The sequence below is a fragment of the Carcharhinus amblyrhynchos genome, chromosome 26, assembly GCF_965287045.1.
Source record: "Carcharhinus amblyrhynchos chromosome 26, sCarAmb.v2.hapA, whole genome shotgun sequence".
Classification (NCBI taxonomy): Eukaryota; Metazoa; Chordata; class Chondrichthyes; order Carcharhiniformes; family Carcharhinidae; genus Carcharhinus; species Carcharhinus amblyrhynchos.
In genome coordinates, this window is record NC_137349.1 from 31,599,330 (window position 1) to 31,627,073 (window position 27,744).

Sequence of the window (27,744 nt, forward strand, 5' to 3'; positions counted from 1 at the left end):
TCAAATTCAGCCCCAATCGAAAGTCATTCCCCTGTACCATTGAGCTAACTTGGTTACAGACAAAACGTGACAACGATAGAGTATATTGGTGACAAGGAAAGGGGAGGGTGCTGGATACAGTGTTAAAGGGAGATCTCCCCTGGTCTTCTTTCAAAGAGTTGTTGGGGTATCTTTTATATTCACTCTGAACGGAAGAGGGGCATTGGTTTTAACATCTTCAAAGGAGATAAAAGGTCTGAGTCACGCAGACAAACCAATATTGAAGAGTGGAGTTCTGCAGATGAAACAACTTAGGAAGGAGAGACCTGACAATCTCAATCTTTAATTTGAAAAGGGTGATAGGTTGTGGGAGGGAAAAGGAGATTGAGCAATATGGTAAGGAGTCCGACAGCTTCAAGTGATTGGAGACCGTGCGGTGAGTTTTGATCAACGCACAAGTGCTGTTCACTCAAACCTTGAGTATATTGCCAAATAGCTTTCACTGCTAATTGTCTGTTTAAATTGCAGGGCAGATTTTTTTGTGCACTTAATGCCATTCAGGGGCCAAAATCTTGTAGGCACAATTAATTTGCAGTCACGGTTCTGCTCAGAGATCATCCCTGATGTCAGGAGAAGGACCAAGCTAAGCCCGTGTGCAGAAAACAAGAAAAATTTCTGTCCTGTACATCAGATGAGATCAGATCAGAATGAAATGGAAGCACGCAATATCCAGTGCTGCTGTCGCTGGGCATTCTTATTGGATATTAATGGTGCCTTACCCTCAGCAGCTCTGAGCAAAACCATCCATTGCCTTCATGTCACCTGTTATTGTTCCTATCTGCAAGTCTGTAAACAATACACATCAAAAAATAATGGACGAATTTCAACAAAATATTTTTTTCCAAAACTTCATTCTAGTTCTTTTAAATTCTCTAACAATGCACTTCCCTGCTGCCACCAGACTTTTGAATGGACCTACCTCACATTAAGTTGATCTTTCTCTACACCCTAGCTATGACTGTAATACTACATTCTGCACTCTTTCTGTTCCTTCTCTATGAATGGCGTGTATAGCGTGTAAGAAGCAATACTTTTCATTGTACACTAATACATGTGACAATAATAAATCAAATCAAGACATGGCCCAAGGGAAAATTGATTAATTTTTTGGCAAAGATGTGAATCAGGATCCAAGTCCAGATCGTGGATTCATTTTAAGGGATCCATTAACATTGGGAAGGTTAGGTAATTGACTTTAATGCAATGGGTTGTTTTATTTAGAATGTGGTGGCTGGAAAACAAGACATGTTGGTGAGGCTTTTTGCCTTGTCCTTGTCAGGAAAGTTTCCAAGAATGCCAAATTTCAAATGATCATGAGTTGGTGCAGACTGGATAGGCTGAATGGAGTGTAGGGATTCTATGGTATTACAGGAGAAAAGGGTGCTGATTGATTGACAGGTTGATTCTGATAGGCCAAGGCATGCGCATGGAAAACACATTAGGGAACCACAGACTCCAAGTTCCCTATTGATTCAAAAAAAGGGGCAAGGTTTGAACATATTCCTTTTATTTGTAGAGAATGGGCAGAACTGTACAATCTCGCCTGCCACAGAATCAGCTCGGGTGAGGGTCCGACAACAGAAACTTCCTTTGATCTCTGATGGGAATTTCCAGTCTCGCCTGAGTGAGGCCATAAAATCCCGCCCATTATGTCCCTCCATATGAATGTATGTCACTTTCAGCAAGGTAGCATGCTGTTGATTGTTTTTGAGTGTTATGGATTGCTGTGGTGGAATTTGGCACAGCTGTCAAAATGTGAGCAGAGTTTTCAGAGCAGGTTGTTAGATGTGGAATGGTCTGAAGCCTCCTCAGTGAGATGAAGGCTCTTGTTTTTTCAGCGTTATGTTACAGAACATCTAAGAGATGCCAAATTCTAGTAATATTGGCCCAAGTTTTTGCAGAGTTGGAACAACTCCAGAGCCACATCAGAATGGCAAGTGGGACCTGATTGCAGGGGTCCTGTCCCTGAACTGGTGCCCATAATTTATGCTGGCACAGCTTAAGGGTGCAGGCAGCAAGCTTACACTCTGCAATCCCAATGTACCTGCCTCCATTGTGAGGTAAGCATTTCCAAGTACCCCATAACTTTCATAGCATTGGACCATCTTTTCAAGGACTCATGGATGTCCGAGGATTTATGGAGTAAAGTCTAGATTGGGAAACTTTAGAAAGATAAGTTCAAAAGATTTTACTCATGCCTTTCATTTTCTCTCCATGCCAAGGCAATGCTAACCCCTATCCCTCCACCCAACCTCTTCCCCACACACACACACACACACACACACACACACACACACACACACACACACACACACACATCCTTCTGCCCCTTAAATCCTACATGCCAAATCAATGCCAACTCATAGCACCCACTCAGCCCTTAGCCTTCTTGCTAACTCAGTGACAAATCCGCATCTACAACTATCTCCACTGGCCCCTCACACCCTCCATTGCCAACTCCCGGTCCTCTCTGCCCATTCACATCGTATACAATGAGCCCAGACCCATGAAAGAATTATTGCTTGGGAGGTTGTTTACACAGTTTGTGACATTTGTTGATTGACATCTTTATGTGGTTGTAAGTTGACAAAGTTTAAATATTTATTTGTACAGGATGAAGAGGTGTTAAGTACTTAAAACATCTATTATTGTTATCACAGACTGTTTGATTAACCTTTTTGTAGGGTTGTAGAGACACCATTTTATTTTCAAAGAATTATGAACGGGTATCCTTTTTCTAAGCAGTTTCACACATTCCATTGTTACCGTTGGGTACATTGCTTCTCGTTATAGTGCATTCTAGGTGTATAATCACGGAAGAGCCATGGCCTGTCATTGGACTATAAGTGCCATTGGAGCTGGATGCGGGTGTGAATTAGCGCTGAGTTGCCATGAGGGCATGGAAGTGGAATGGGGAGTTGGGGGGCTGAAGGTGACAGTGCCCACAATGTAACCAGACAAATGGGACACAGTCCCATGGGACTGAGGTGGTCCTTTTAAGCAGCTCACCTCTGCGGTTGTCTGGCCCTGCGGCTACTTCCACTTTGCTTTAGGGGGAATTAAATTGAATAGGGCAGGCCAATTGTTGGGAGTGTCAATTGGTAGTCACTGACGGATTCCAGATGTACCTTGAAGTGGAGTGGAACAGTTTTATTTGAGAAGGGTTAGGGAGCATTCTAAGCACAATCTTGTCAGCTTTGAGACTCATCACGGATTATTCCCTGAAAGAGAAATGTAGAGCTTTAATATAAAGCCAGGACTCCCCACCCTTCTCTCTACTTCAATGTCACAACTTCAGCTTTAGGAGTCATTTTTCTGACATTGTGTTCCAGGCAGCATGCGTTAAACATCAGAAATATATGCCGGAAGCGTGAACGCAAGTGTGATTTTCCAGACATACACTGAATTGGTTAGAAAATCGCACGCCAGAGTTTATAATAAGTGCCTCAGCTGGCAAGGCCCCCCTACTGGAATGATTATGTTGGAAAATTAGCCCCTTAATATAATAGCCAGCAATTTTAAATCACTATTGATTTTCCATTATGCTCTCAGTTCAGGCATAGCATGGTTAGATGTAGAGTTCTCTGTTTCAGCTAAAGCCCAGAAGAGATCAGTCCTGCTGCACAACAGTAATGTTGTTCCAATTCCCCGCGCCAGCTAATCCAGGGTATATTTTGGTGGGATTATAAATCAGCACCAGATTAGAAGACTGCTTCATTGGTCTTAACAATTATTATGATGGGCCTTTGGTACTTCTTGCAAGTGGCAAGAAATAGTGGCAACTTTATGACACTTGAGCATATTTCCGGTGAGCCATAGCAGTGACTAGGAAAGCAGACTGTGCCCATAGGGCTAGGATTTTCACGTGGATTGCCCTATCACCTGCCGTGACTTCAGTAGAACAGCAGAAACCCTGGTCTGCTTCTATCCCCCCCTGCGATGTTTCTGCCAGTTATCTGCTGAATCAACCATAGAAAAGTTACAGCATAGACAGAGGCCATTTGCCCATCTTGTCCATGTCAGTAAAACATAAAACTACCATGAGCGTTCAATAGCATGCTTGGGTGACACGGTGATTAGCACTGTTGCCTCACAGCACCAGGGACCCGGGTTCAATTCCCGCCTTGGGTCATTGTCTGTGTGGAGTCTGCACGTTCTCTTCACGTGACATGGGTTTCCTCCGGGTGCTTCAGTTTCCTCCCACAGCCCAAAGATGTGCGGGTTAGGTTGATTGACCATGCTAAATTGCCCCTTAGTATCAGGAGGATTAGCAGGGTAAACATGTGGGCATATGGGGATAGGGCCTGGGTGGAGTTGTTGTTGGTGCAGGCTTGATGGGCTGAGTGGCCTCTTTCTGTGCTGTAGTGATTCTCAGAGTCAACCACATTTCTGTGGCTCTAGAGTCATACATAGGCCAGACCAGGTAAGAATGGCAGATTTCTTTCCTATGCATGCCTTTTCCTGCTCCTAATTTGTATATCCGTATGGACTTTCCCACAGGGTTCATTGAATGGCATACCAGAGTGGGAAGCACAATTGGGTAGCCCTCCTCAGCACAGAGATCAGCCAGCAAAGCACATGTTTGGCGACAGAATCTGGAACTATTTTTCCTCCATATTGCTGCTTTTTCTTTTACAATTTATCTTTATAAACTATTTGTATTTTTTTTTTGAATTGCAATTCCAACCTTATTTGTATTGTTGAAGATTTGTTTTGTTTTGCAAGTCCTTGCTTTGCAGTTGTGGAGATGGAGATTTGGCTGGAAAAATGAGAGGTAGTAGACACTGGTTGTTATTTAATAGTCTTTTATAATAGTACCTTTCTTATAGTTGATAACCCATCAAAAAGGAGCAAGCGAAGAAATTTCACTGAGTCCACGGCTACCTGGTCAAATCTGTGGTCAAATCCATTGTGGAACATCCTGTTCTCTTTGCCTTATCTCCCTTGTGTATGCAGGAGCTTATCAGGGCCTCACTGTGCGTTGTCTAATAATTATGGTGTCATTCCCTTGATTGCATTACATTAAGAATGAACCTTCTTAATTAAAAAATAATAATAAATTACTTGCAAGTTTTAATTTTGATTTTCTAATTAATGTTGTTCCGGTTAATAAGCAGCCACGAAACCAAGTCAAGGTCCATCAGCCTGTCTATAATAGATGAAATAAATTAAAGGAGAGTCTCACTGACCCGCTTCCAAGTCCCAGTCATTGTGTTCAGAGAGATGTTCTTCAGCAATGCATGATATGAAGTGACTGTTGAATGTTATAATAGTGCCAAGAAATGTGGAATAGGGGTATAGTACACCATGGGCATTTTGTTTGATTTGATTTGATTTATTATTGTCACATGTATTAGTATATGTGAAAAGTATTGTTTCTTGTGTGCTACACAGAAGGAAAGGAGAGAGCGCAGAATGTAATGTTACAGTCATAGCTAGGGTGTAGAGAAAGATTAACTTAATGCAAGGTAGGTTCATTCAAAAATCTGATGGCAGCAGGGAAGAAGCTGTTCTTGAGTCGGTTGGTATGTGACCTCAGACTTTTGTATCTTTTCCCCCATGGAAGAAGGTGTAAGAGAGAATGTCCAGTGTGCGTGGAGTCCTTAATTATACTGGCTGCTTTGCTGAGGCAGCAGGAAGTGTCAGTGGATGGGAGGCTGGTTTGTGTGATGGATTGGGCTACATTCACGACCTTTTGTAGTTCCTTGGGCAGAGCAGGAGCCATACCAAGCTGTGATACAATTGGAAAGAATGCTTTCTATGGTGTATCTGTAAAAGTTGGCGACAGTCGTAGCTGACATGCCAAATTTCCTTAATCCTCTGAGAAAGTAGAGGCATTGGTGGGCTTTCTTAATTATAGTGTCAGCTTGGGGGAATCAGGACAGGTTGTTGGTGATTTGGACATCTAAAAAGTTTCTACTTCATCCCCATTGATGTAGACGGGGGCATGTTCTCCTCTACACTTCAACTTCTGACTGTTTCTCACGTGAAAAATGTGCACTTAGCTATTGAAAACTGGAGTTGGAAAAGGACACCTCAACACAGAAACAAGGAGTAAGAGGAGGTCATTCGGCCCTTTGAGCCTGCTCCACCATTCATTATTTGGAGGCAGTGGTGTAGTGGTATTGTCATGAGACTAGTAATAAAGAGACCCAGGGTAATGCCCTGGGTACGTGGGTTCAAATCCCACTGTGGCAGATGGCAAAATTTGAATTCAATAAATATTTAGAGTTAAACCGTTGTCGAATGGCATAAAAACCCATCTGGTTCACTAATGGCCTTTAGAGAAAGAAATCTGCCATCCTGACCTGGTCTGGCCTACATGTGACTCCAGAGCAATGTGGTTGACTCTTAACTGTTCTTTCAACGGCAATTTGGAATTGGCGATAAATGTTGGCCCAGCCAGCAACACCCACATCCCTTGTATGAATAAAAAAATGATCATGGCTTGCCATTCAACTCAATAGCCTGATCCTGCCTTCCCACCTTTGGTTGGTGAACAAGGTTTGTTTGATCCAATGGTTGTAAGTGGGACACAAACCTAACTGTCCACCAGCATTGGAACTTGGGAGATTTAGGGCAGAATTTTACAGTCCTGTTGTTGTGGGGGCGGGGTGCTAAAATGTGGCGAGTTTTCCAAAAGTCCATTGACCTCAGCAGGACCGGAAAATCCCTCCAGTGTAAAATTCCGCATTTGCCTGACATGCTGTAACTAACGCTCAGTAGGTTTAGTTATAGCATTGAACACAGCTTGTGCGGCTTAAGTCTTCACAATAACTCCTTCCTACAACTTGGCAGCCTCCCACTCCTTTATCTTCTCTTATCACCTTGTCATTCAATGCGATGCCAAGTTTCCACTCATGAACCTGTTGTCATGTGGGGTGGTGGAGGGCAATTGGTGGCATCCAGTTCAGGGTGTGGGCTCAGTTGGAAGTGGGCAAATGGCGAGTGCCTGGCCATTCCAGCTCCGAGCAGCCGCCCCGGCTAATGATGTGTTCTCCCCATGTGGGACATAGGAGGCATCCATCTTCATTCCGCAGGCAGGGTCTCTGCATGTCACCTTCAATCCAATTCCAGTCCTTTGTGTTAAGCAGCGAACCAAAGCATTACCAAATCAGACAGGAAAAGGAAAATGTCACTCAAATGGAAATCTGCTCATCGATTTATTATCAAGGGTTCAACTGTTTTTTTTCTCCACTTATTAAATAAGCAATTGTCTAAATGTTTTAATTTCACTGCTACTGATGGCAAAGGTATAAGAGTTAAGATTGTGTGACCTGGTTTCCGATCTCAGTCTCGTGCCTCATAGAGCCAGCCTCCAGTAATTTCTAATTATGCTAATTCACCGCTGTATTCTAATACACCTTCATAAATTATTAAGGGCAGCACAATGCGTCTCCTGCGGATTGGTGCTGTTGCATCTTCTTCAATGAATTGAACAAACTGACACACCAAGATTACTCTCGAGTTAAAACTTAGCCAGCTTAATTCATGTCACAGACTTGGCGAGCTCAGGGCTCTGGATCGTGTTCCAGTTCCCAACGTTGAAATATTGAACTAAGCGAGTTGACTTAACTTTGGATGAGACTATTTCAAGCAGGCAGGGCGGCACAATTATTTTTAGTCGAATTGCCATATGGAAAAGGGTTAATGATATTACTGCTAAGTTGCACATTGTAACAGAGCTTCATGCACTCCAAAGCAAACTCATTTTTTGATTGAAGTTGTATCAGGTGACAGCTGGATAAACAAGGATGATGTGGGTCCTTCCCTAGTCACAATACTCACACACAGGGCTGTATTTTTTTAAAGTTATATTTTATTCATCATGGCATGTCACCTCGTACACAGAGCAAACCTAAAACCCTGCTTGAGATACACTACATATATTAATGACAGGGAAGGCTCAGTGTAGACAGGTCTCCTTACCACTGGGACATTATGTGTCCTTCAAGAGTTCCTCGGTTTCCTGCTTCTGTTGCTGAATGTAACAAGGTTAGTGTTCTTCGGTTTTTGTGGAGAAGGGTGAGAGTTTTATTTCAATTGTGATTTGTTTGTGTTCAGGTCTAGGCCACGTTCCAAGGTGGCAACCTGTGACTTCGTTTTAATTGTACTTAAAACAGACTTCCTGCCACTATGCTTTCTGGCTCCCTCCCTGTACAACACACACAACTGTTGTAGTTGACGGCACTTCATAATGTGCGAGGCCGCAATAACATCAGAGCTCCACAACCTCGTGGGACCCTCAAACTGCTGTGCCTGCACAGAAATGTGAAAGCACAGAGCCAAGTCTCTGTCAGATGGGAATTTTCAAGTATCTGGATGGAGTAAAACGGTGCAAGTAGTACATACAGGTCAGAGCTCTGTTCAGACCTGTCAGCTAGTGTAGCTCCCTCCTGCGTAGTGTGTATGGGCTGGAGCATTTACAAGAACCATTCCAGTAGCTGAGCCACCCAAGACTTCACTCAAAAGTTCTCTTTATTTTCTTCTGTCAAACAAAAATGATTATGTATTTCTTTACTATATTAAGGCAGAAGAAACTAAAGCAAATGGGCATGGCCTCAAAATAAGGGGGTGCAGGTTTAGAACTGAGTTGAGGAAGAACTTCATCACCCAACAGATTGTGAATCTGTGGAATTCCCTTCCCAGGGAAGCAGTTGAGGCTACCTCATTGAATGTTTTTAAGGCAAGGATAGCTACATTTTTGAACAGTACAGGAATGAAGGGCTATGGTGAGCGGGTGGGTAAGTAGAGCTGAGTCCGTGAAAAGATTAGCCACGATCTTATTGAATGGTAGAGCAGGCTCGAGGGGCCAGATGGCCTTCTCCAGCTCCTAGTTCTTATGCTCTAAATGCAGCAACTATCTACGTTTTCCTGAAGTTTATGATTAACAGAGCAAAGAACTTTCATTAGGAAGCTTTGAATCCTGTGATGTGGTTACTTCCTACCTTGATTTTATCCTACCTTTGTGTCCTCCACATTACTGACACTCTTTACATGCTTTACTATTTTCATGCCTCGATTTCATCGCACCATCGATTTTAATCTTGATTTTTTCTTTTCAAGCTTAAAATCTTTGATTTTTTTTCCTTTGCCTCCTTGCCTTCCGCAGTCACCTTCGGGTCTAACTTGTCTCAACTAGTGGCACTTTCACAACTGAGTCAGTATAGGTTTGTTGGTTCAAGCCCCATCCAGGATCAAATCTGGACTGGCACTTCAGTGTGGTACGCAGAGAGTGCTGCACTGTCAAAGATGCTGCCCTCGTCAAACCACGGCTGGTCTGCTGGTTCTGTTGGTACAACAGGGCTGAAATGAGAATGTGAAGTTTTTGTCCTGGTCAACATTCCTCCATAATGTAGAGATGCCGGCGTTGGAATGGGGTAAACACAGTAAGAAGTCTCACAACACCAGGTTAAAGTCCAACCAGTTTATTTGATAGTAATCCCACAAGCTCTTGGAAACACTGTTCCTTCATTAGGTGTGTGGAAGGTTCTGATCAGAGAAAGGCGTATAAAGTCACACACAGTTTACAGAATACTGATTAGAATGCAAGTCTTTACAGCTAACCCGCTATTCAAGTCTTAAAGATGCAGACAGTGTGAGTGGAGATAGCATTAGGCATAGGTTAAAGAGATGTGTATTGTCTCCAGACAGGACAGTAAGTGAGATTTTGCAAACCCAGGCAAGTCATGGGGGTTACAGATAGTGTGACATGAACCCAGGATCCTGGTTGAGGACTTTATCTGCCCTTCTCTGATCAGAACCTTCCACACACCTGACGAAGGAACAACATTTCCGAAAGCTTGTGGAATTACTATCAAATAAACAGGTTGGACTTTAACCTGGTGTTGTGAGACTTCTTACTGTGTCCAGTGTGGTGCAGCTTAGGGAGATTAGCAAGGTGTGTGTGTTGGGTCACAGGGATAGGTCCTGGGTAAGGTGCTCTGCCAGGGAGCCGAATGGCCCCTTTCTGCACTGTAGGGATTCGATTCTATGATTTGGTGTTTGTGGAATTTAGCTGTGTGCAAAGTAGTTACTGCGAAATCCACATGACAACGATGGTTGCACTTCAGAAAGCAATACCTTAGCTATGAGTGTCCTCAGAGATATGCTGAGGTATTATAGAATGCAAGTACTTTTTGTTTGGCCGTTGGAAGAAACTATGAACAAAGATGTCACTTAATTACTTAGAAGTTGGCCTCCAAAAGCCGCTGTAATGAGGGAACTCAAAACTCACAGTGCTGTAGGTACAAACATGATCAAAATTAACTCATTTTCCTGTAATAGACAAGAATTGTCAGGCAGCCTCCATAACCACCAATAGCAGAGCACACTGACCAGGTGAACTCATTAATCATGTGCGACGGGGTTACTATTACAGTGAGAAGTCGGGTGGTGATATTTGAGAAGCTTCCCTGTAATATTAGCGTTTGTTTCTGTCTCATTGTGCACTAAAGCTGAGAATGCCCTGTGCAAAAGGAAGTTTCTACCTGTCAAACAACTCGAGTCTGTTCTCGGGCTAAGAGTTTCATTAAAATTAGTCAGGCAATGAAATGCCTGAGGTCTGACTTTTAGTCTGTGTTGGGTTGGCTGGCCTCGACCGGGTGACTTTAGCATTGCAGCAGCTAGCCTCAGCACCATTAGATAGGGAGATAAAATTTCAGCCAAGGTCTCCAGTTCACGGGTAGACGGGGGTACACCCTTGCCCACTTTCGTTCGTTTCCCCCGCTGACATTGACAAGTTGTAACGTGGCTGAGTGGTTTGATGGAACCCTGGGCACCATCCCCCTGCATGTGTCAAAAACTTCAAGGGAGACAAGGCGACAGTTGGAACAAAGGGAAATAGCAGATCAAGAGATAACCAGAATGATTTATCCTGCACAGATATACCTTTCATGTCTCATTCTCTCTCGTGATTGGAAAGACTTATATATCCTGGGGGATGGTTGAGGGCAAGATTATTTGTGTCAAAAAACATGCTGATGTTGTTAGTTCCTTGGCTGGAAACATCTCAGCGGTTTATTGAATATTAATAAACCTCTCAAGAAACGAGAAGCCTGGGGAGGTCAGTGAATTTATTATGCTGCATTTTATTTACAAAGATGACTTTATAAGTTTGAATGTAAGTCATGAGTACATGGTGGTTAGTACTGCTGCCTCACAGTGCCAGCGATCGGGGTTTGATTTCCGATTTGGGTTGCTCTCTGTATCTTCTCCCTGTGTCTGTGTGGTTTGATGGAACCCTGGGCACCATCCCTCTGCATGTGTCAAAAACTTCAAGGGAGACAAGGCGACCTCTGGGCACTCCGGTTTCCTCCCGTCCTAAAAACGTGTTGGTTAGGCGCATTGGCCATGCTAAATTCTCCCTCAGTGTACCCGAACAGGGGCCAGAGTGTGGCGACTAGGGGATTTTCACAGTAGCTTCATTGTAGTGCTAATGTAAGAGTTTTTGTGACATGAATGAAATAAACTTTAAAACTTTAATAATCCAGCGTGCATTCCTTTCCCTCAGTTATTCCTGGTGTCTTTTTTCGCCTGAATCTCCCGAACACACCAAGATCCCGTGTTATGATACGGTCCCACAAATGCTGGCTACCCTCTGATAATTCTCCAAAGTTATCAATCATCATGCACGGGCACTGGAGGACTATTTGATTCTGCCGAGTCCAAACAACCCTCGCTGAATGAGCACACGCCTCTGTTATCAGACAAGTGTTACTGGATGCTGTCCAGGCACAAGAACCCTGTCTGCTTTCCCCACCTCATTAGTTCAGGATGCTGTGACCACTTTGCACTGTGTGCACCTAAAACTGCTCAGTGCTCTAATTAATCTGGATGGAAACCCTCCCTAAAGTAATTATCTCCTTATCTCTTGTAGAGAACAAATCCTGGACTTTGTTTCAGGTAGACTGGTTTCTGTCTATAGCAGTTATCTACAAACCTCATCGAGTGTAACAGACTGTTGTGACGGTCTCCAAATCTCACCGCATGACTTTTCCCTTTTTTTTGGTTTCCGTCTTGCCTCTCCGTTCTCCTGAAAGGCTGCATGATTATTGCTGGAATATAATTACTGCAAATCGGCTGACCTTCAGACACGCACACAAGTGATCGTCCAGAATGTGCTGAGAGAGTGTGTAGATCAAACAAACCTAGAATTAGGATTATCTAGAATTACTGGCATAAATCACGAGACAGCAGTGGAAACCAATGGGGTTTATCCATTGGATTTTTATAGCAGGGATGGGAGGTAGAGAGCACAGGAAAATGGTACAGGAAAATTTACCACAGTTTCTGTGCCCACTGCAGTGTTGTTACGACTGTTGAAATAGGCACCCAGGGCTCTCGTTAGAAATGGACCTGAGGCGTGTAACTAAATGCAAACAGGAATCTATAACATGCCATAGATTTTGATATAATTTTTACTGAAAGCGCGCAGTATATTACTTCAGAAATCTTGCCCACTGGCATAAATGCAAAGTCTCAAAACAGCATCTCAAGCGGCGGCGCAGTGGTTAGCACAGCTGCCTCACAGCATCAGCGACTTGGGTTCAGTTCCTGGCTTGGGTCGCTGCCTGTGTGGAGTCTGCACATTCTCCCCATGTCTGCGTGGGTTTCCTCCGGGTGCTCCGGTTTCCTCCCACACACTCCAAAGATGCGCAGGTTAGGTTGATTGGCTGTCAGGGGGATTAGCAGGGTAAATATGAGGGGTTACGGGACTAGGGTTCGAGGTGGGATTGTGCTTGGTGCAGACTCGATGGGCCCAATGGCGGCCTCCTGATTCCATGATATTTGAAAGGGTTTTGGGGAGCGTCTCAGGGAAGCCCAGAATTCAGGTGAGTGGAGGTATGGTTGAGGCAGGACGGGCATGAATGCTCTTGACCACTGCCCGGTCCCCGCGCCTCTTTTTGTAACGGCTGGACAACTGGATGTTTCTGTCCCTGCACTCCGAGCAGTGCTTCCTAACACCGAATCAATTCGCCCAGAACATAAGGCCAACCATCAAAAGGATTCAGGCAACATCACACAGGCATTCTGATCACTCGCCCAGTCACCCAGCACATCTGTAGCACACGTGAAACACCACCGCCCAACTGTGTTCACCTCCCCCTGAGCCTGTGGGAGCGCACCCATTGACCTCACCTCCACCTTTGATCACCTAATGCAGCACCGACAAGTGATCAAGCACAGAGACCTCTCCCTTGTCTGAGTTACTCAGTAATACACACAGCAACACATTTCACAGTGTTCTCAGCTTGAGGAGTAAGTATTCTGGGCATTTTCAAAGGATGGCTTTGCTTTTAACAGAGAAAAAAATATAATGTTTTGAGACGCAGACGTTTAACTCACCATCTTCTTTTAATTTTATTTCTTCATTCATTGGATGTGGGTGTCACGAGAGGGGCCAGCATTTCTTGTCCTGGGTGGCCGTTTTAGTGTCAACCAATTCGCTGTGGCTCTGGAGTCACATGTAGGCCTGACCAAGTAAGGACAGCAGATTTCCTCCCCTAAAGAAGACTAGTGAACCAGGTGGGGTTTTCCTGACAATCAACAATGGCTTCATGGTTATCAGTGGATTCTTAATTCCAGATTTTTTTTTAAAAGTGCAATCAACAACAGTTTTCATGCTTATCATTAACTTTTGATTCCAGATATTTATTGAATTCAAATTTCACTATTTTCCATGGGCAGCACAGTGGCACAGTGGTTAGCATTGCTGCCTCACACCGCCAGGGCCCCAGGTTCAATTCCGGCCTTGGGTCACTGTCTGTGTGCAGTCTGTACATTCTCCCCGTGTCTCCCCGTGTCAGTTTCCTCCTGGTGTTCTGGTTTCCCCTCTCCGTCCAGACATGTGCAGGTCAGGTTGATTGGCCATCTTAAATTGACCTTAGTGTCAGGGAGGTTAGCAGAGTAAATGCGAGAATAGGACCTGGGTGGGATTGTGGTCAATACAAACTCGATGGGCTGAATGGCCTCCTACTGTACTGTAGGAATTCTGTTCTGTTCTACTCCATGATGCGATTCGACCCTAGGTTCTTTCTGGGTTACTCATCCAGCAATGGTATCACTGTGTTACCTCCTCCCTTTAAATAAAATGTTCACAAGGGAGTCCCCCGATAGCTCAGTGAAGCACTGAGTCACATGATGCTGGAAAGTCACCACGTTTGGCCGTTACTCTTTGGTTTGTTCCTATAATGGGTAAGGTAAGGAAGAGAAGGTCAATCAGTCAGGATTGCTGCTTCTGATCACAGTTCAGTAGCCCATTGCTGGTGAATGCTTGTGTCTATGATGCCTCCATGGTCAAATAGCCAGCTGTGGTCTATTTGCTGCAGTTGCTACCACGGTGCTGTTTCTTTTTCAGTCGTTCATGGGATGTGGGCATTGCTGGCTGGGCCAGCATTTATTGCACATCCCCAGTTGCCCTTGAAGGGGTAGTTAAGAGTCAACCACATTGGTGTGGGTTTGGAGTCACATGTAGGCCAGACCAGGTAAGGATGGCAGATTTCCTCCCCTAAAGGGCATTAGTGAAACAGATGGAGGGAGTGTTCCTGTTCATTGATGGTGTTGAAGGCAGGCAGGGTACTGTGGACATGTCACAGTCCATGCACCATATTGAGCTGAACTAACACCCTGCCAGAGCAGAGGTGAGAAAACCGCAGGGCCAAATCATACAGAAATGTTTATTCATTTATTGGTGTCACAAGTAGGCTTACATTCCTTGACTGAAGTAACTTCATTGCAGTGTTAGTGTCAGCCTACTTGCGACACTAATAAACTTTTATAAATTAACACTGCAATGAAGTTACTGTGGAAATTCCCTAGTCACCACACTCCTGCGCCTGTTCGGGCACATTAAGTGGCAATGTATCTAACCTGCACATCTTTCGGACTGTGGGAGGAAACCAGAGCACCCCAGAGGAAACCCATGCAGACATGGGGAGAATGTGCAGACTCCACAAACAGTGACCCAAGCCGGGAATCGAACCCAGGTCCCTGGTGCTGTGAGGCAGCAGCGCTAAACACTGTGCCACCCAGAAGGAGGAATATATCCCGACCTAAACATGCAGGCAGCTCAGATCGAAGCTGCGGCTGGGGTTGGAATTTAAAAATAGTTCTGCACATTGACGGACCATGAGGCACAGAATTATCCAAACTTTCAATGGGAACTTGATATCATTGCTTGAGGATTAGCCTCTGACATCTCGCCTGCCCATCATGCATACAGTGAAACACATGCCAAGTGAAAGGCTACAATCCACTCAGTCTAGATATCAAACAGCCAGTACAAGGCTGTGTGTGGGACGGAAGGCTGCACAGATTGCTTTCTCGCTTCCACAGTCTGTTACGGTTCAATCCCTTCAATAGATGAACCAATTTTCTTACCAACACAAGTGGCACTCAGTGCATCTTCTCCTCTACACACCAAAGGCCTTGGGGCACACTTCCTTAAGGAATCGATGGGGAGGCAATGATCCTGTGGTATTATTGCTAGACTATTAATCCCAAAACTCAGCTAATCTTCTGGGGACCCAGGTTTGAATCCTGCCATGGCAGATAGTGGAATTTGAATTCAATAAAAAAAAATCTGGAATTAGGAATCTACTGAAGACCATGAAACCATTGCCAATTATTGGAAAAACCCATCTGGCTCAATCATAAGGAAATCTGCCATCCTTACCTGATCTGGCCTACATGTGACTCCAGAGCCACAGCAATGTGGTTGACTCTCAAACACATTGGGCGATAAATGCTGGGCAACCAGCGATGCTCACGCCCCATAAATGAATAAAAAGTGTCAGGAATCCATCACGTTACCCTGCACCAGGAACATGGGCAGGCAATTTGACTGCGATATGCCTCACAGCCAGAGGCTGACCAGGGGCAGGAAACCTGGAGTGTTTGTTTCTCCCTTTTCCTAGTCCTAAGATCCTATTGCAATACCCCCAAAGACCTGCCCAGCCGAGCCAGTCCCGTTCAGGGTCTAGGCTGCGTGTGGAACTGAGTGCTTTGTTTGTGTAACTCAGCAACGTGCGGAGTGCTGCCTTTATCCAGCAGGAGCCAGGTTCCTTTCCAGTCAAAGGGACCGATTATCTGCCTCGTGAATTATTCAGCCGCCCTCACATGTTGAAATGAGAGTCATATCTCGGGAGATTGGAGCACTGCGCTGTGCTTTTTACTCGCGGGACCTTGCTTTGATTCCACTGGTATGATGAAAGCTTATTTTTCTGTTGGCTTTGAGAACTCCTGGAGGGCACAGATCACTCCAGAGCTTATAAGTAACCATCAAAAGTCACAGCAGCATCTTGCCACCCCTTCCCTTGGGCACTCCTGCACAAAGGGTGTCTGTCTTGGATTTACATCACGCTGATGGAGGTGCTTTCTGTTTCACTTTTGTTCTCCACTGTGGAGGTGCAGCTAGCCCATGCTGTAGCGAGAAGCTAACACAATACGTTCCCACTTCTCCACTGATTTCCCCCCTTTTTTTGTAAGTGGCAATCCGATCCCCCTTTGAGAGTTAATATCGAATCCACTGCCCTTTCAGCACAGTCTGAGCTGGTCTCATCCTGGAACCTTTTGTTGGAGGGTGCCGGGGCAGGGGAGGTGGAATTTGGCACTTATAGTTTTAACCAAGTTGGGCTCAAAACTGGAAAGAGAAATCGTGCTTATAGAATCCCTGCAGTGCAGAAGTAGACCATTCAGCCCATCGAGTTTGCGCCCACTCTCCGTCAGAGCATTTTACCTAGGTCCCATCTCCGTAATGCCATCCATATTACTATGACAAATCCCCCTAACCTACACATCTCTAGATACTAAGGGGAAATTTAACCTGGCCAATCCACCTAACCTGCACGTCTTTGGACCAGTGGAGTACCCAAAGCAAACCCACACAGACACTGGGAGAATGTGCAAACTCACACAGTGATCTGAGGCTAGAATTGAACCCCAGGGTCCCTGATGCTGTGAGGCAGCAGTGCTAACCATTGTGCCGCTCTGAAACATTAACCCTGCTTTATTCTCCACACATGCTGCCTGACCTGCTGAGGGTCATGGTCCGGTGTTGACCAGAAATGTCAAAATAGTTCATTGTTCTGCGGGATGGCAAAGGGAATGAAACCATTTTGTTCAAGTAGGTCTGAAAAGCCTGGAAAAGTTCTCTGTCCCAAATTCCTTTAGTAATCGATAATAAGCGTGTAGTGCCATTTCAATGCAAATAGAGTTTTGATTTTAGCCTTGATGGCAAGTCATTGTTGCAAGCTCATTTAACAGGGCTTATTCACTGATTGTAAAGGTCGACCAACTGTGATAGATTTAGTCCATTGTATATGTACGAGGCAGAATAATGATAAACATAACTATTGTAAAAACAATCAACCAATCAAATAAATCATTTCAGATTTGGACAGGAACAGCCACGAAGAATATTGTCATGCCAGCAGAGGGTGGGTGGCTCAGGGTGGCAAATCACTGCCACTCTTTGGTCAAGGAAGAGGGTGCTTTGTTTAGGCATCTGTGTGTATGAAGAGATTAAAGTTTTAAAGTTTGTTTATTAGTGTCACAAGTAGGCTTACATTAACACTGCAGTGAAGCTACTGTGAAAATCCTCTACTTGCCACACTCTGGCACCTGTTCAGCTACACTGAGGGAGAATTTATTATGGCCAATATAGCTAACCAGCGCGTCTTTCGGATTGTGAGAGGAAACCCACGCAGAAACAGCGAGAATATGCAGACTCTGCGCAGACAGTGATCCAAGCCAGCAATCGAACCCGGGTCCCTGGCGCTGTGAGGCAGCAGTGCTAACCGCTGTACCAGATTAATGTATTGACATCTGAATATCACTGAGGTTTTAACACGAATGAAGAGACGACAGGACACTTAACTCTTCTAAAAATGAAAATACGATGTGACTGAAGCCAAGCTTTGCAAGGACGGGTATCGAGCCCGCTAATGGAATTCAACTTGGGTGATTGCACACCTGAGTTGTACAGAAAATTTCAGATTAAAACAAAAAATTGTGTCAGCTTCAGGTCCCATTAATATTCATGAAAATTCACAACTGGAACTGGGATGGCCAAGGCTGCATTGCTGTATATGCATGGAGCACCAGCTATTGATTTTCTCCCAGCGACTACAGAGAACCAGAAGGTAAATAATTCAGCGGGGTAACGATTAAACATGTCTGTGTATGTTTTCCTTTTCCAACAGACTGCAGCGTAGGAACAGGAGTAGGCCATTTAGCCCTGGCTGATGTGTGACCGAGCTCCATATCACTGCCTTTGCACAGCTGGCATTTGGTTAACAAACAACTATCAATCTCCGATTCAAAATTAACAATTGATTAACTATTGGTGGAAGGTCACTTCAAACATCTACCACCCTAAGTGTTTCCTAATTTTGCTCCTGAAAAGTCTGGCTCTGTATCGTGGAGTATTCGCCCAGCGTGCGCCCAGTTTGCAGAAGTAGTTTCAAAGCAAAATACTACAAATGCTGGAAATCAGAAATGAGAATAGAACCCTCAGCAGGTCAGGCAGCATATGCGGAGTGTAAAGCAGGGTTAACGTTTCAAGTTTAAGGACAGCACAGTGGCTAGCACTGCTGCTTCACAACGCCAGGGATTCAGGTTCAATTCCAGCCTTGGGTGGCTATGTGAGTTTGCATGTTCTCCCCATGTCCGCGTGGGTTTCCTTCAGGTGCTCCGGTTTCCTCCAAGGTCTGAAAGACATGCTGGTAAGATGCATTGGCCATGCTAAATTCTCCCTCAGTCTACCCGACCAGGTGCCGGAGTGTGGTGACTAGGGGATTTTCAAAGTAAATACATCGCGGTGTTAAATTAAGTCTGCCTGTGACGCTAATAAAAAACTTAAGCTTAACTTAAACTTAACAGTGTAGAGAGAGAGAGACCTTTCAGCCCATTGAGTCTACACTGACTCTCCAAAAGAGCATCTTAATCAGTCCCCCTCCACCCCCTGCTTGCCCTATCCCTGTAACTCTGCTCACTTACTGCAGTAGTAGTATGGTTCTATGATTTTTGATACTTCATTAGCTCTCAATCCATGATCTGAATATCCTACCTGAAGTGTGGTGTTCAGTGCTGGTCACCATTCCCAAAGTGGGTCTAACAGTGGAAATGTATGGTTACGGTCTAATTCCTACTCCCTTGTAGTAAGTTTCCCCAGATACAAGCATTCCATTAGCCTTTTTGGATATTTTCTGTATGTTTTAATGATCGATATACTCAAGCCTGTTTGTTCCCCCTCTGTTTCTAGTATTTTTACCATTAAGCAAGTACTCTCTCTGATCAATTGTTTTTGGATCCGTCAGGGATGACCACATATTTACTCATGTTGAATCCATTACCACAGTCCTGTCCACTGAGTTCATCCATCAACGTATCTTTTTAATGTTGATGGTAGCCGTGATGTGGAGATGCTGGTGTTGGACGGGGGTGGGCACAGTAAGAAGTCTCATCACACCAGGTTAAAGTCCAACAGGTTTATCTGGTATCACGAGCTTTCAAAACGCTGCCCCTTCATCAGGTGAGTATGGAGGAACAGTGCTCCGAAAGCTCATGATTCCAAATAAACCTATTCGACTTTAATATGGTGTTGTGAGACTTCTTACTGTCTTTTTGTAATGTAATGCTTCTACCTCCAATGCCACCTATCTTGCATCATTAGCAAACCTTGATATGTGGGTTTCAATCCCCTCGTCTAAGTTTTTAATAAAGAAAGTGAATAGTTGTGGCCCCAACACAGATCCGTGAGGGGCACCACAAGTCACATCCTGCTAATGAGAGTCCATGATCCCTGCTCCCTGTCTCTGCCACTCACCCAGTTTCCTCACCAGGTCAACTCAACCCCAGCTCCGAATTCAGCTAACCATATCTTATGGGGCACTTCGTCAAATGTCTTGCGGAGAACCACGTTAATTACATTATAGATGACCCCCTGTCTACTAACACTGCGGCTCACAGCACCAGGAGCCCAAGTTCAATTCCTGGCTTGGGTCTCTATCTGTGTGGACACCATGTCTGGGTGCTCTGGTTTCCTCCCACAGTCCGAAAGATATGCCAATAAGATGCATTAGCCATGCTAAATTCTCCCTTGGTGTATCCGACTAGGTGCCGGAGTGTGGCAACTAGGGGGTTTTCACAGTAACTTCATTGCAGTGTTAATGTAAGCCTACTTGTGACTAATAAGTAAACTTTAAACTTACAAAAATTCATTCAGTCTTGTCGGATATGACAGTCCTATGTGGCTGTCTCTGGTTGAACATTTTCAAGGTGTTCAGTTATGCTATTCTTAATTAACATCTCTATTAATTTCTCCACAACAGACATTAGACTAACTGATCTATAATTCCCTCGCTCCCCCTTCCCTCACCTTCAGTGATGGTGTGGCATGCACATATTTCCAATGCCAAGAAACAGTTCTGAAATCGAGGACACTGGAAGATTGGAGTTACGGCATTAGCAATGTTCACAATGATACCCATTAAAATCCTGGAATGGAAAGCCAGGGAATGAAGGGAATCTGAGATTATTCTAACAGGTGTAATAATGTGATATAGCTAAACAATTTTAAATGCTATTCAAATGAGCATCTGAGGAAATTTAGCCTGTTTGATTGTGGAGCGTGACATGCATTTTTTTTCTGCAATTTTGTTTAAGATGATTTGGATTTTAACCAGGGTAATTAGCCAGCTTTTCTGTTTTCTAGAACTTAACAAGCTCTCTCTCAGATATTTGTATCAAGGAATGGGATGGAGAATAATTATTTGATTCAACAAAGACTAGGGATTTCTGCTTAATGTCCGATTCCATAAAGCCCTCTCTTCCACAGCCCACCATCCCCACACATCCCGATTTTAACCCTTCCAACTTTGAAGACCCTGACTCCTGCTGGGATTCCACATTTACAGAGCAGCCTAAGGCATCGTATCCAAGTGACCGTTATTCCCATATTGCCCAGAAGTGATCAGAAAGTGGGGAGAAATTTTTTCACCCAGAGGTTGGTGAATGTGTAGAATTCACTATCACAGAAAGCAGTTGAGGCCAAAATGTTATCCAATTTCAAGAAGAAATTAAATATAGTTCTTGGTTTAAAGGGATCAAGGGACATGGGCGGAAGGGGGGATCAGGATATTGAATTTGATGATCAGCTATGATCAGATTGAATTGTGGAGCAAGCTTGAACGGCCAAATGGCCTGCTTCTGCTTCTATGTTCCTGTCAGCTGGCAATTTGATTGTGGGATATCAAACATCTGATCCTGCCCTCAATCAATGTTTGCAGATGGAAGTTTTCCAACTGGTGCCAATAGGTAGTGATCGAGATGAGGGACCCCTGGCTAATTTCCACTCCAACCCTTTCCCCAACTCCCTAATCCAGAGGCACTAACATTGAATGCTGCATTAAAATTGTTGCCCCAGTTAAATATACTGCCTTTACACAGACCCAGCGTCAAGCCTGTACCGTATTACACTTACCCACCAATCTCAGTGTCAGCATAGTTTTGCTGTTCGACATATTCGCTGTGTGACGAAGGAAGCCATCGCTTGTTTCATATATCAGAAATCTACCATTCCATTTGAAGCCACAATCAAAGCTGCCTCCCAGAGGACAAGTCCCTCCGCATCCTGTGTGACATTAAGGCTTATATTCTCACAGAAAGCTTACTTTGCCAGAGGGTCTTTCCCCAACGCAGCCTTTTCAAGGAGCAAAACTGTTCCAGGAAATGACTAGGTTCAATAACTTTAAATTAACACAGAACTCCTCCGCTAACCGCTGTGTTGTTGTGTCTTTGCCCCCAGACATCTCTGAAGAAGGCCATATTTCCTCTCTCACCATGAAGCCGTTGACCTTCCTGTTCCTCACGGTACTGTCTGGACTGGCTGCAGCCACATTCCCAGATGACAGTGGGCCCCTCAGTGCTGGGACTGCAGACTGTAAGTATATAGGAGCTCATTAATTACTCAAATGGAGAGAGTACATTTTCAGGGGGGGGGGCTGTTCATTTGGTCAGGATTAAATCAGCATTGACCAGCCTGGGAGAAAACTTAATGTCTTTTTTTTTGGGATGGAGGCATATCCTTTTCTCATTTTCTACTGAAGATGGTGAACTGGATTTTCATCTTTAAAGTGGTTCGCACTGCTGCCTCACAGTGCCAGGGACCCATGTTCAATTCCAGCCTCGGGTGACTGTCTGTATGGAGTTTGCACAGTCTCCTCATGTCTGCATGGGTTTCCTCCCATATCCAAGGATGTGCGGGTTAGGTGGATTGACCCTTGGTGTCTGGAGGATTAGCAGGGTAAATATTTGGAGTGATGAGAATGGTGTCTGGTTGGGATTATTGTCAGGGCAGGCTCGATGGGCAGAATGGCCTCCTCCTGCACTGGTCTCGAAACATCAGCTCTTTTCTCTCCTTACAGATGCTGCCAGACCTGCTGAGATTTTCCAGCGTTTTCTGTTTCGGTTTCAGATTCCAGCATCTGCAGTAATTTTCTTTTGTCCCAGATGCTGCCTGGGCACTACCCCTGGCACAGTGCCCAGGCATGGCCATCTCTCCCTGGGGGGATATACTCATCTGTTTGCTTCTGGCGGGTTCCATTCACCAGCTGCACATCATGGGGGAACCTGTCACGATTCAAGCTGTCATGTCCTCACACTGACCTGAACAAACAGTGTAACTGGGGGAGAGAGACAATGAGGTGTAAAGGCCTGATAATTACCATTAAATATATTCAAAAAGGGATCCCAATGTTGAACATCCCTGGCAGGAGGTTGGAGACAGATGCAACAGGAAATTCCCCCTGGCATTGAACACATTTGGGGCCTTTCACAAGATTTCCTGACACTGATCTCGTACCCCTCTAAACAGGGCAAGAAAACAATCCCCTCACAAAATTTCTCATCCATCAGGGTGGCACAGTTTGGGCAGCATGGTGGCACAATGGTTAGCACTGCTGCCTCACAGCGCCAGGTACCCAGGTTCAATTCCGGCTTCGGGTCACTGCCTGTTGGAGTGTGCATGTTCTCCCCGTGTCTGTGTGGGTTTCCCTCCGGGTACTCCGGTTTCGTCCCACAGTCTAAAGCTGTGTGGGTTAGGTTGATTAGCCATGCTAAATTGACCCTAGTGTCAGGGGAGATTAGCAAGGTAAAAATTTGGGGTTACGAGAATAGGGCCTGTGTAGGCTTGTGATTGGTGCATACTTGATGGGCCAAATGGCCTCCTTCTGCACAGTAGAGATTCGATGATAACTCCAGAAATAATTTCGGAGAAGCATAGTTAATCAGTCACACGGGAGGAGACAGGCTTCTTCCTTTCATCCCACTTGGGTTTACCGGGGTTGGACGTAGACTGAATCCTTAAGGATTTTTTGAAGAGGTGAGGGAGAATGCTTGACCTTACCTCATTGTCAAAGTTGTCTAGGAAGGGACCACCCTGTCATGACTTCAGATAAATGACTCCTTAAATTCATCCCTTTAAAATGTTTTCACCACTGTCAGTTCGAGCTTCTCAGTCATTCATTCACTGAAAGTTGTATTTACACAACGCATTGTGGGAAGGTGCTCACTCAACAGCAACAAGTCTTGACCTCCAGGGAGTGACATTCCACAGTGAATTGAGGCTTTATTTACATTGAAAAGATTGGGCAATGCATCACTATTCAATTAGGGGGCTGAGAAAATTGTCTGATGGAATTCAAGTGAACTAATGGAAATATATGACAAACATCAGCAAGAATGCAATAAATGTGACACAGAGACATGGTGGAAATGGCACAGGACTTATTGAAATGCGTACTTGAGTTATGGGTGGGTTTAAAGGGTGGGAACCATTTTTAAACCCACAATAAGCCATGTGGTTTCGCTGACCTTCTTGTCCTCTGTTGACCTGTGACAGAACTGCTGCTGGGGATGGAATAAGATTACAAAGAGCAGACATTGAAAATGTTCTTGAAAGGTCAACTGCATGGTGGTCCGTGAAGTGACTGAGCTTTTTAGTGCATTAGTATCAGGATAATGTTTATGAATGTCACAAGTAGGCTTACATTAACACTGCAGTGAAGTTACTGTAAAAATCCCCTTCACCACATTCTGGCGCCTTTTCGGGTACACTGAGGGAGAATTTAGCATGGCCAATGCACCTAACCAGCAAGTTTTTTGGACTGTGGGAGGGATCCGGAGCACCCGGAGGAAACCCACGCAGACTCGGCGAGAAGGTGCAGACTCCACACAGACAGTGACCCAAGCTGGGAATCGAATCTGGGTCCCTAGCACTGTGAGGCAGCAGTGCTAATCATTGTGCCACCGTGCTGCCCCAGTCTAATGTTGTATATCACACTTACTATGCGATAATGTATCCTCTCAAATTGTCCCGACTGTTAGTACCATAATCACAGATATACCTTTAACCATAAGTCCTTAGTTAATTTGATGCTCTGTGTCTGGAAAGTTTTCTCAGTCCTACTCACAGCTCACGTCAATACAGCACTGGTGGAATCAGTGGTGAAATCTTTGTGACAATACTAGTGGCACAGAATGTCAGTGTGCCAAGATGACGTGCTACAGATTTTCATAGAACGGATTTTAGTCCAATTCCCGAGAAATGACATTTCTGATTGCTGCTATATATTCAGGCCAAGTGGTGCTAAGTGCTTATCTAAACAATGGGGGAGGAAATCTGCATGTACAGCCCCGAGTCTCTCGCAAGCAATGGTTAATGAGCAGCACTGGGACACACCTAATAATACAGCTCTCGCTCTTATTCATTATCTTTGTCCCGTTCTCTCCTGAAAGTGCTGACACAAGCTGTAGTGCAATGCAACTTTAAAGAACTGTTGAGTCTCAAGCGTAATGGCCCCAGTACTTATTACGAGGTGGGAATGACTTCCTGCGACAGGGAAATACGGAAGAGCCAAGTTCCTGGCAAATTTAACAACAGGAGCTTATTTGATGTGTTTTGTTTTAACCCTCTGTTTCACAGCTGACCGCCAGGCAGATTGAGAGCTGATCACCGGTTGCTCAGAAATGTTAGCAATGGCATTAGCACAGGCTAGAGGGAGGGAAGGAGGGCTCTGGGGGTTTGGTTGCGAGGGGCGGGGTGGGGGGAGAGAGCGAGAGAGAGAGACATCATGGAGAAAGAGTTCAGGTCCAGCAGTTTTTATTTTTTGCCAGCCTCTCGCTCCTAAGTCCAAAGATGTGCGGGTTAGATTGGTTGGCCATGCTAAATTGCCTCTCAGTGTCAAGGGGGCTAGCTAAGGTAAATGCATGGGGTTGTGGGGATAGGGCTTGGATGGGATTGTAGCCAGTGCAGGCTCAATGGGCTGAATGGCCACTTTCTGCACTGTAGGGATTCTATGATTCTTTGTTTCTGTGCCCTGAGAAACTGACCTGTGACCATTAAATCCAGGTGGAATTATAACCTAAATCTTATCGTAATTGTAATTAACATATTATGAACACTGACCTGACTCTTGAGAGTCAACCAGCTTCGGAAGTGAACACATTCACAGTGGGTTCAAGTTAGATTTTCCATATTTCAGAATTTAAGTCCACTGCATCCAGCCGTTCCTTGAGCATCCAATTACATTGGGCTCAGTCCCTGCCAGATACCCAAATGTAACATTGGGTAATAGTCAGTCTGAAGCCCAGCTTATTTTTCTCCTCCAAAGCTCAGGATCATTGAGGCCAATTTCTTTTTATGTTCCTGGCTGAGGTTCTCTCACATAGACGAGGCTGAAATCTGGAGCTTTCCAACTCTGAATGGGTTCAACACCATCCAATTTAACTCAACCCTTTAAAGAGAGCAGCGGGCTGAGAAAATAACGCACTTTATATCCTATCCGGAGATCATTGAGATTTCCCACATACTCAACTGCTCAATAGCTGAATGCTGTTACTACCATAATCACAGATAAACCAGTAACCGTAAGCCCTTATTTAATTTGATGGTCTTTTCAGACACAGTCTGGAAAGTTTTCTCAGTCTTGTGCCAGGTTTCACCCTCAGCCAGCTAATGGTTGTGATGTTACCATTGACCACAATGCCCCTGGGTGAGATAAAGTGAATAGAAATTGGTCAGAATACCCGGTTACCATCCAGTGGGTGGCTGCTGGAAAGGACCACATAACAAGGTACATTTACCAATTCTGTGCCTCCAGCAGGGTTGCACTAAAATCAGGCGTGTGGATTGGTGTTAGGACAACAATACAGCGATGGTGATTCTCTGATACCATTCCTACTGGGAAAGAGTTAGCAAAGCAGGACTGGTCATCCAGCAGCTCCACATGGCATGGGCATCTGGCATAGCCATGAAGCTGCGACTCCACGTGCCACATGCCCCCAACTGCAATCTCTACCAGTGAGACATGGAAGGGAACAGCAAAGTTATCCAAGTCTTTCACCTTCCTTCATAAGATTCCTTTTATTAGTGTCACAAGTAGGCTTACGTTAACATTGCAATTAAGCTTTGTGTGAAGATCCCCTAGTCACCACACTCTGCGCTTGTTCGGGTCCACTGAGAGAGAATTTAACATGGCCAATGCACAACTTCAGACTGTGGCAGAAAACTGGAGCACCCAGAAGAAACCCACACAGACACGGGGGGGGGATGTGCAGACTCCGCACAGACAGCCACCCAAGGTCGGAATTGAACCCAGATCCTTAGCACTGTGAGGCAGCAATGCTAACAACTGTGCCACCGTGGGTATCAAATGGAGTGACAGCATCACCAATGATAGCAGATAATAAAGAAAGCAAATGGAATGTTAGCATTTATAGCTAAAGGAATAGAATATAAAGGTAAGGAAGTATCGTTGCAAATGCACAAGGCATTAGTGAGGCCACACCTGGAGTATTGTGCACAGTTTTGGTCCACTTATTTGAGGAAAGATGCAGTGGCATTGGAGGCAGTTCAGAGGAGGTTCACTAGATTGATTCCAGAGATGAGGGGTTTGTCGTATGAAGAGAGATTGAACAGTTTAAGCCTATAACACTCTGGAATTTAAAAGATTGAGGGAAGATCAAATTGAGGTATACAAGATGATAAAAGGTATGGATAGAGTGCAATGGATGCTTCCTCTTGTGGGACATCCTAGGACGAGAGGTCATAGGATAAGGATAACAAATGTAAAACAGAGCTGAGGAGAAACTACTTCTCCCAAAGGGTTGTGAATCTGTGGAATTTGCTATCCCAAAGTGCAGTGGATGCTGGGACAGTGACTAAATTTAAAGAAGAGTTAGATAGATTTTTAATTGGTAATGGGTTTAAGGGTTATGAGGAGAAGGCAAGAAAATGGGGATGAGCGTATCAGCTATGATCAAATGGCGGAGCAGACTCGATGGGCCAAATGGCCTAATTCTGCTTCGATATCTTATGAACTTATGACGGAGAGAAAACTCAATTGCTGCTGTGAAGTTGCATTCAGATAAAAAGTCACCTGTGGTATATGCATCCTCAAATAGATTTAAGTCAAACATTTATTTGTTGACGCAGATGTTTTCTTATTAATTACTGCGGTCAGTGCTGGTAATTTGAATATATTTCCCCCATTGTTCTTTGTGACACCTTTGGGCAGTAAATCAGGATAATATTTCATGCATAAGAGCCGTTCCAATTCTGTTAAACATGAGTAAAGTTTGACTATACTGCAATGAATATAAATGACCCTCATCACCTAATTCTCTTGTTATAATAGAGTGCTA

At 44.6% G+C, this 27,744-nt stretch overlaps 1 protein-coding gene across 1 annotated transcript in view; it reads left to right on the forward strand.

The window, feature by feature from the left end:
• sema6bb (sema domain, transmembrane domain (TM), and cytoplasmic domain, (semaphorin) 6Bb) overlaps window positions 1-27,744 on the forward strand; it is a 588,988-nt gene that overhangs the window by 270,567 nt on the left and 290,677 nt on the right. Inside the window, exon 3 of the mRNA XM_080212572.1 lies at window positions 21,848-21,982. Coding sequence (XP_080068698.1) covers window positions 21,883-21,982 — 100 coding nt within the window. The 5' untranslated portion in view covers window positions 21,848-21,882. The remainder of the gene's footprint in view (window positions 1-21,847; window positions 21,983-27,744) is intronic.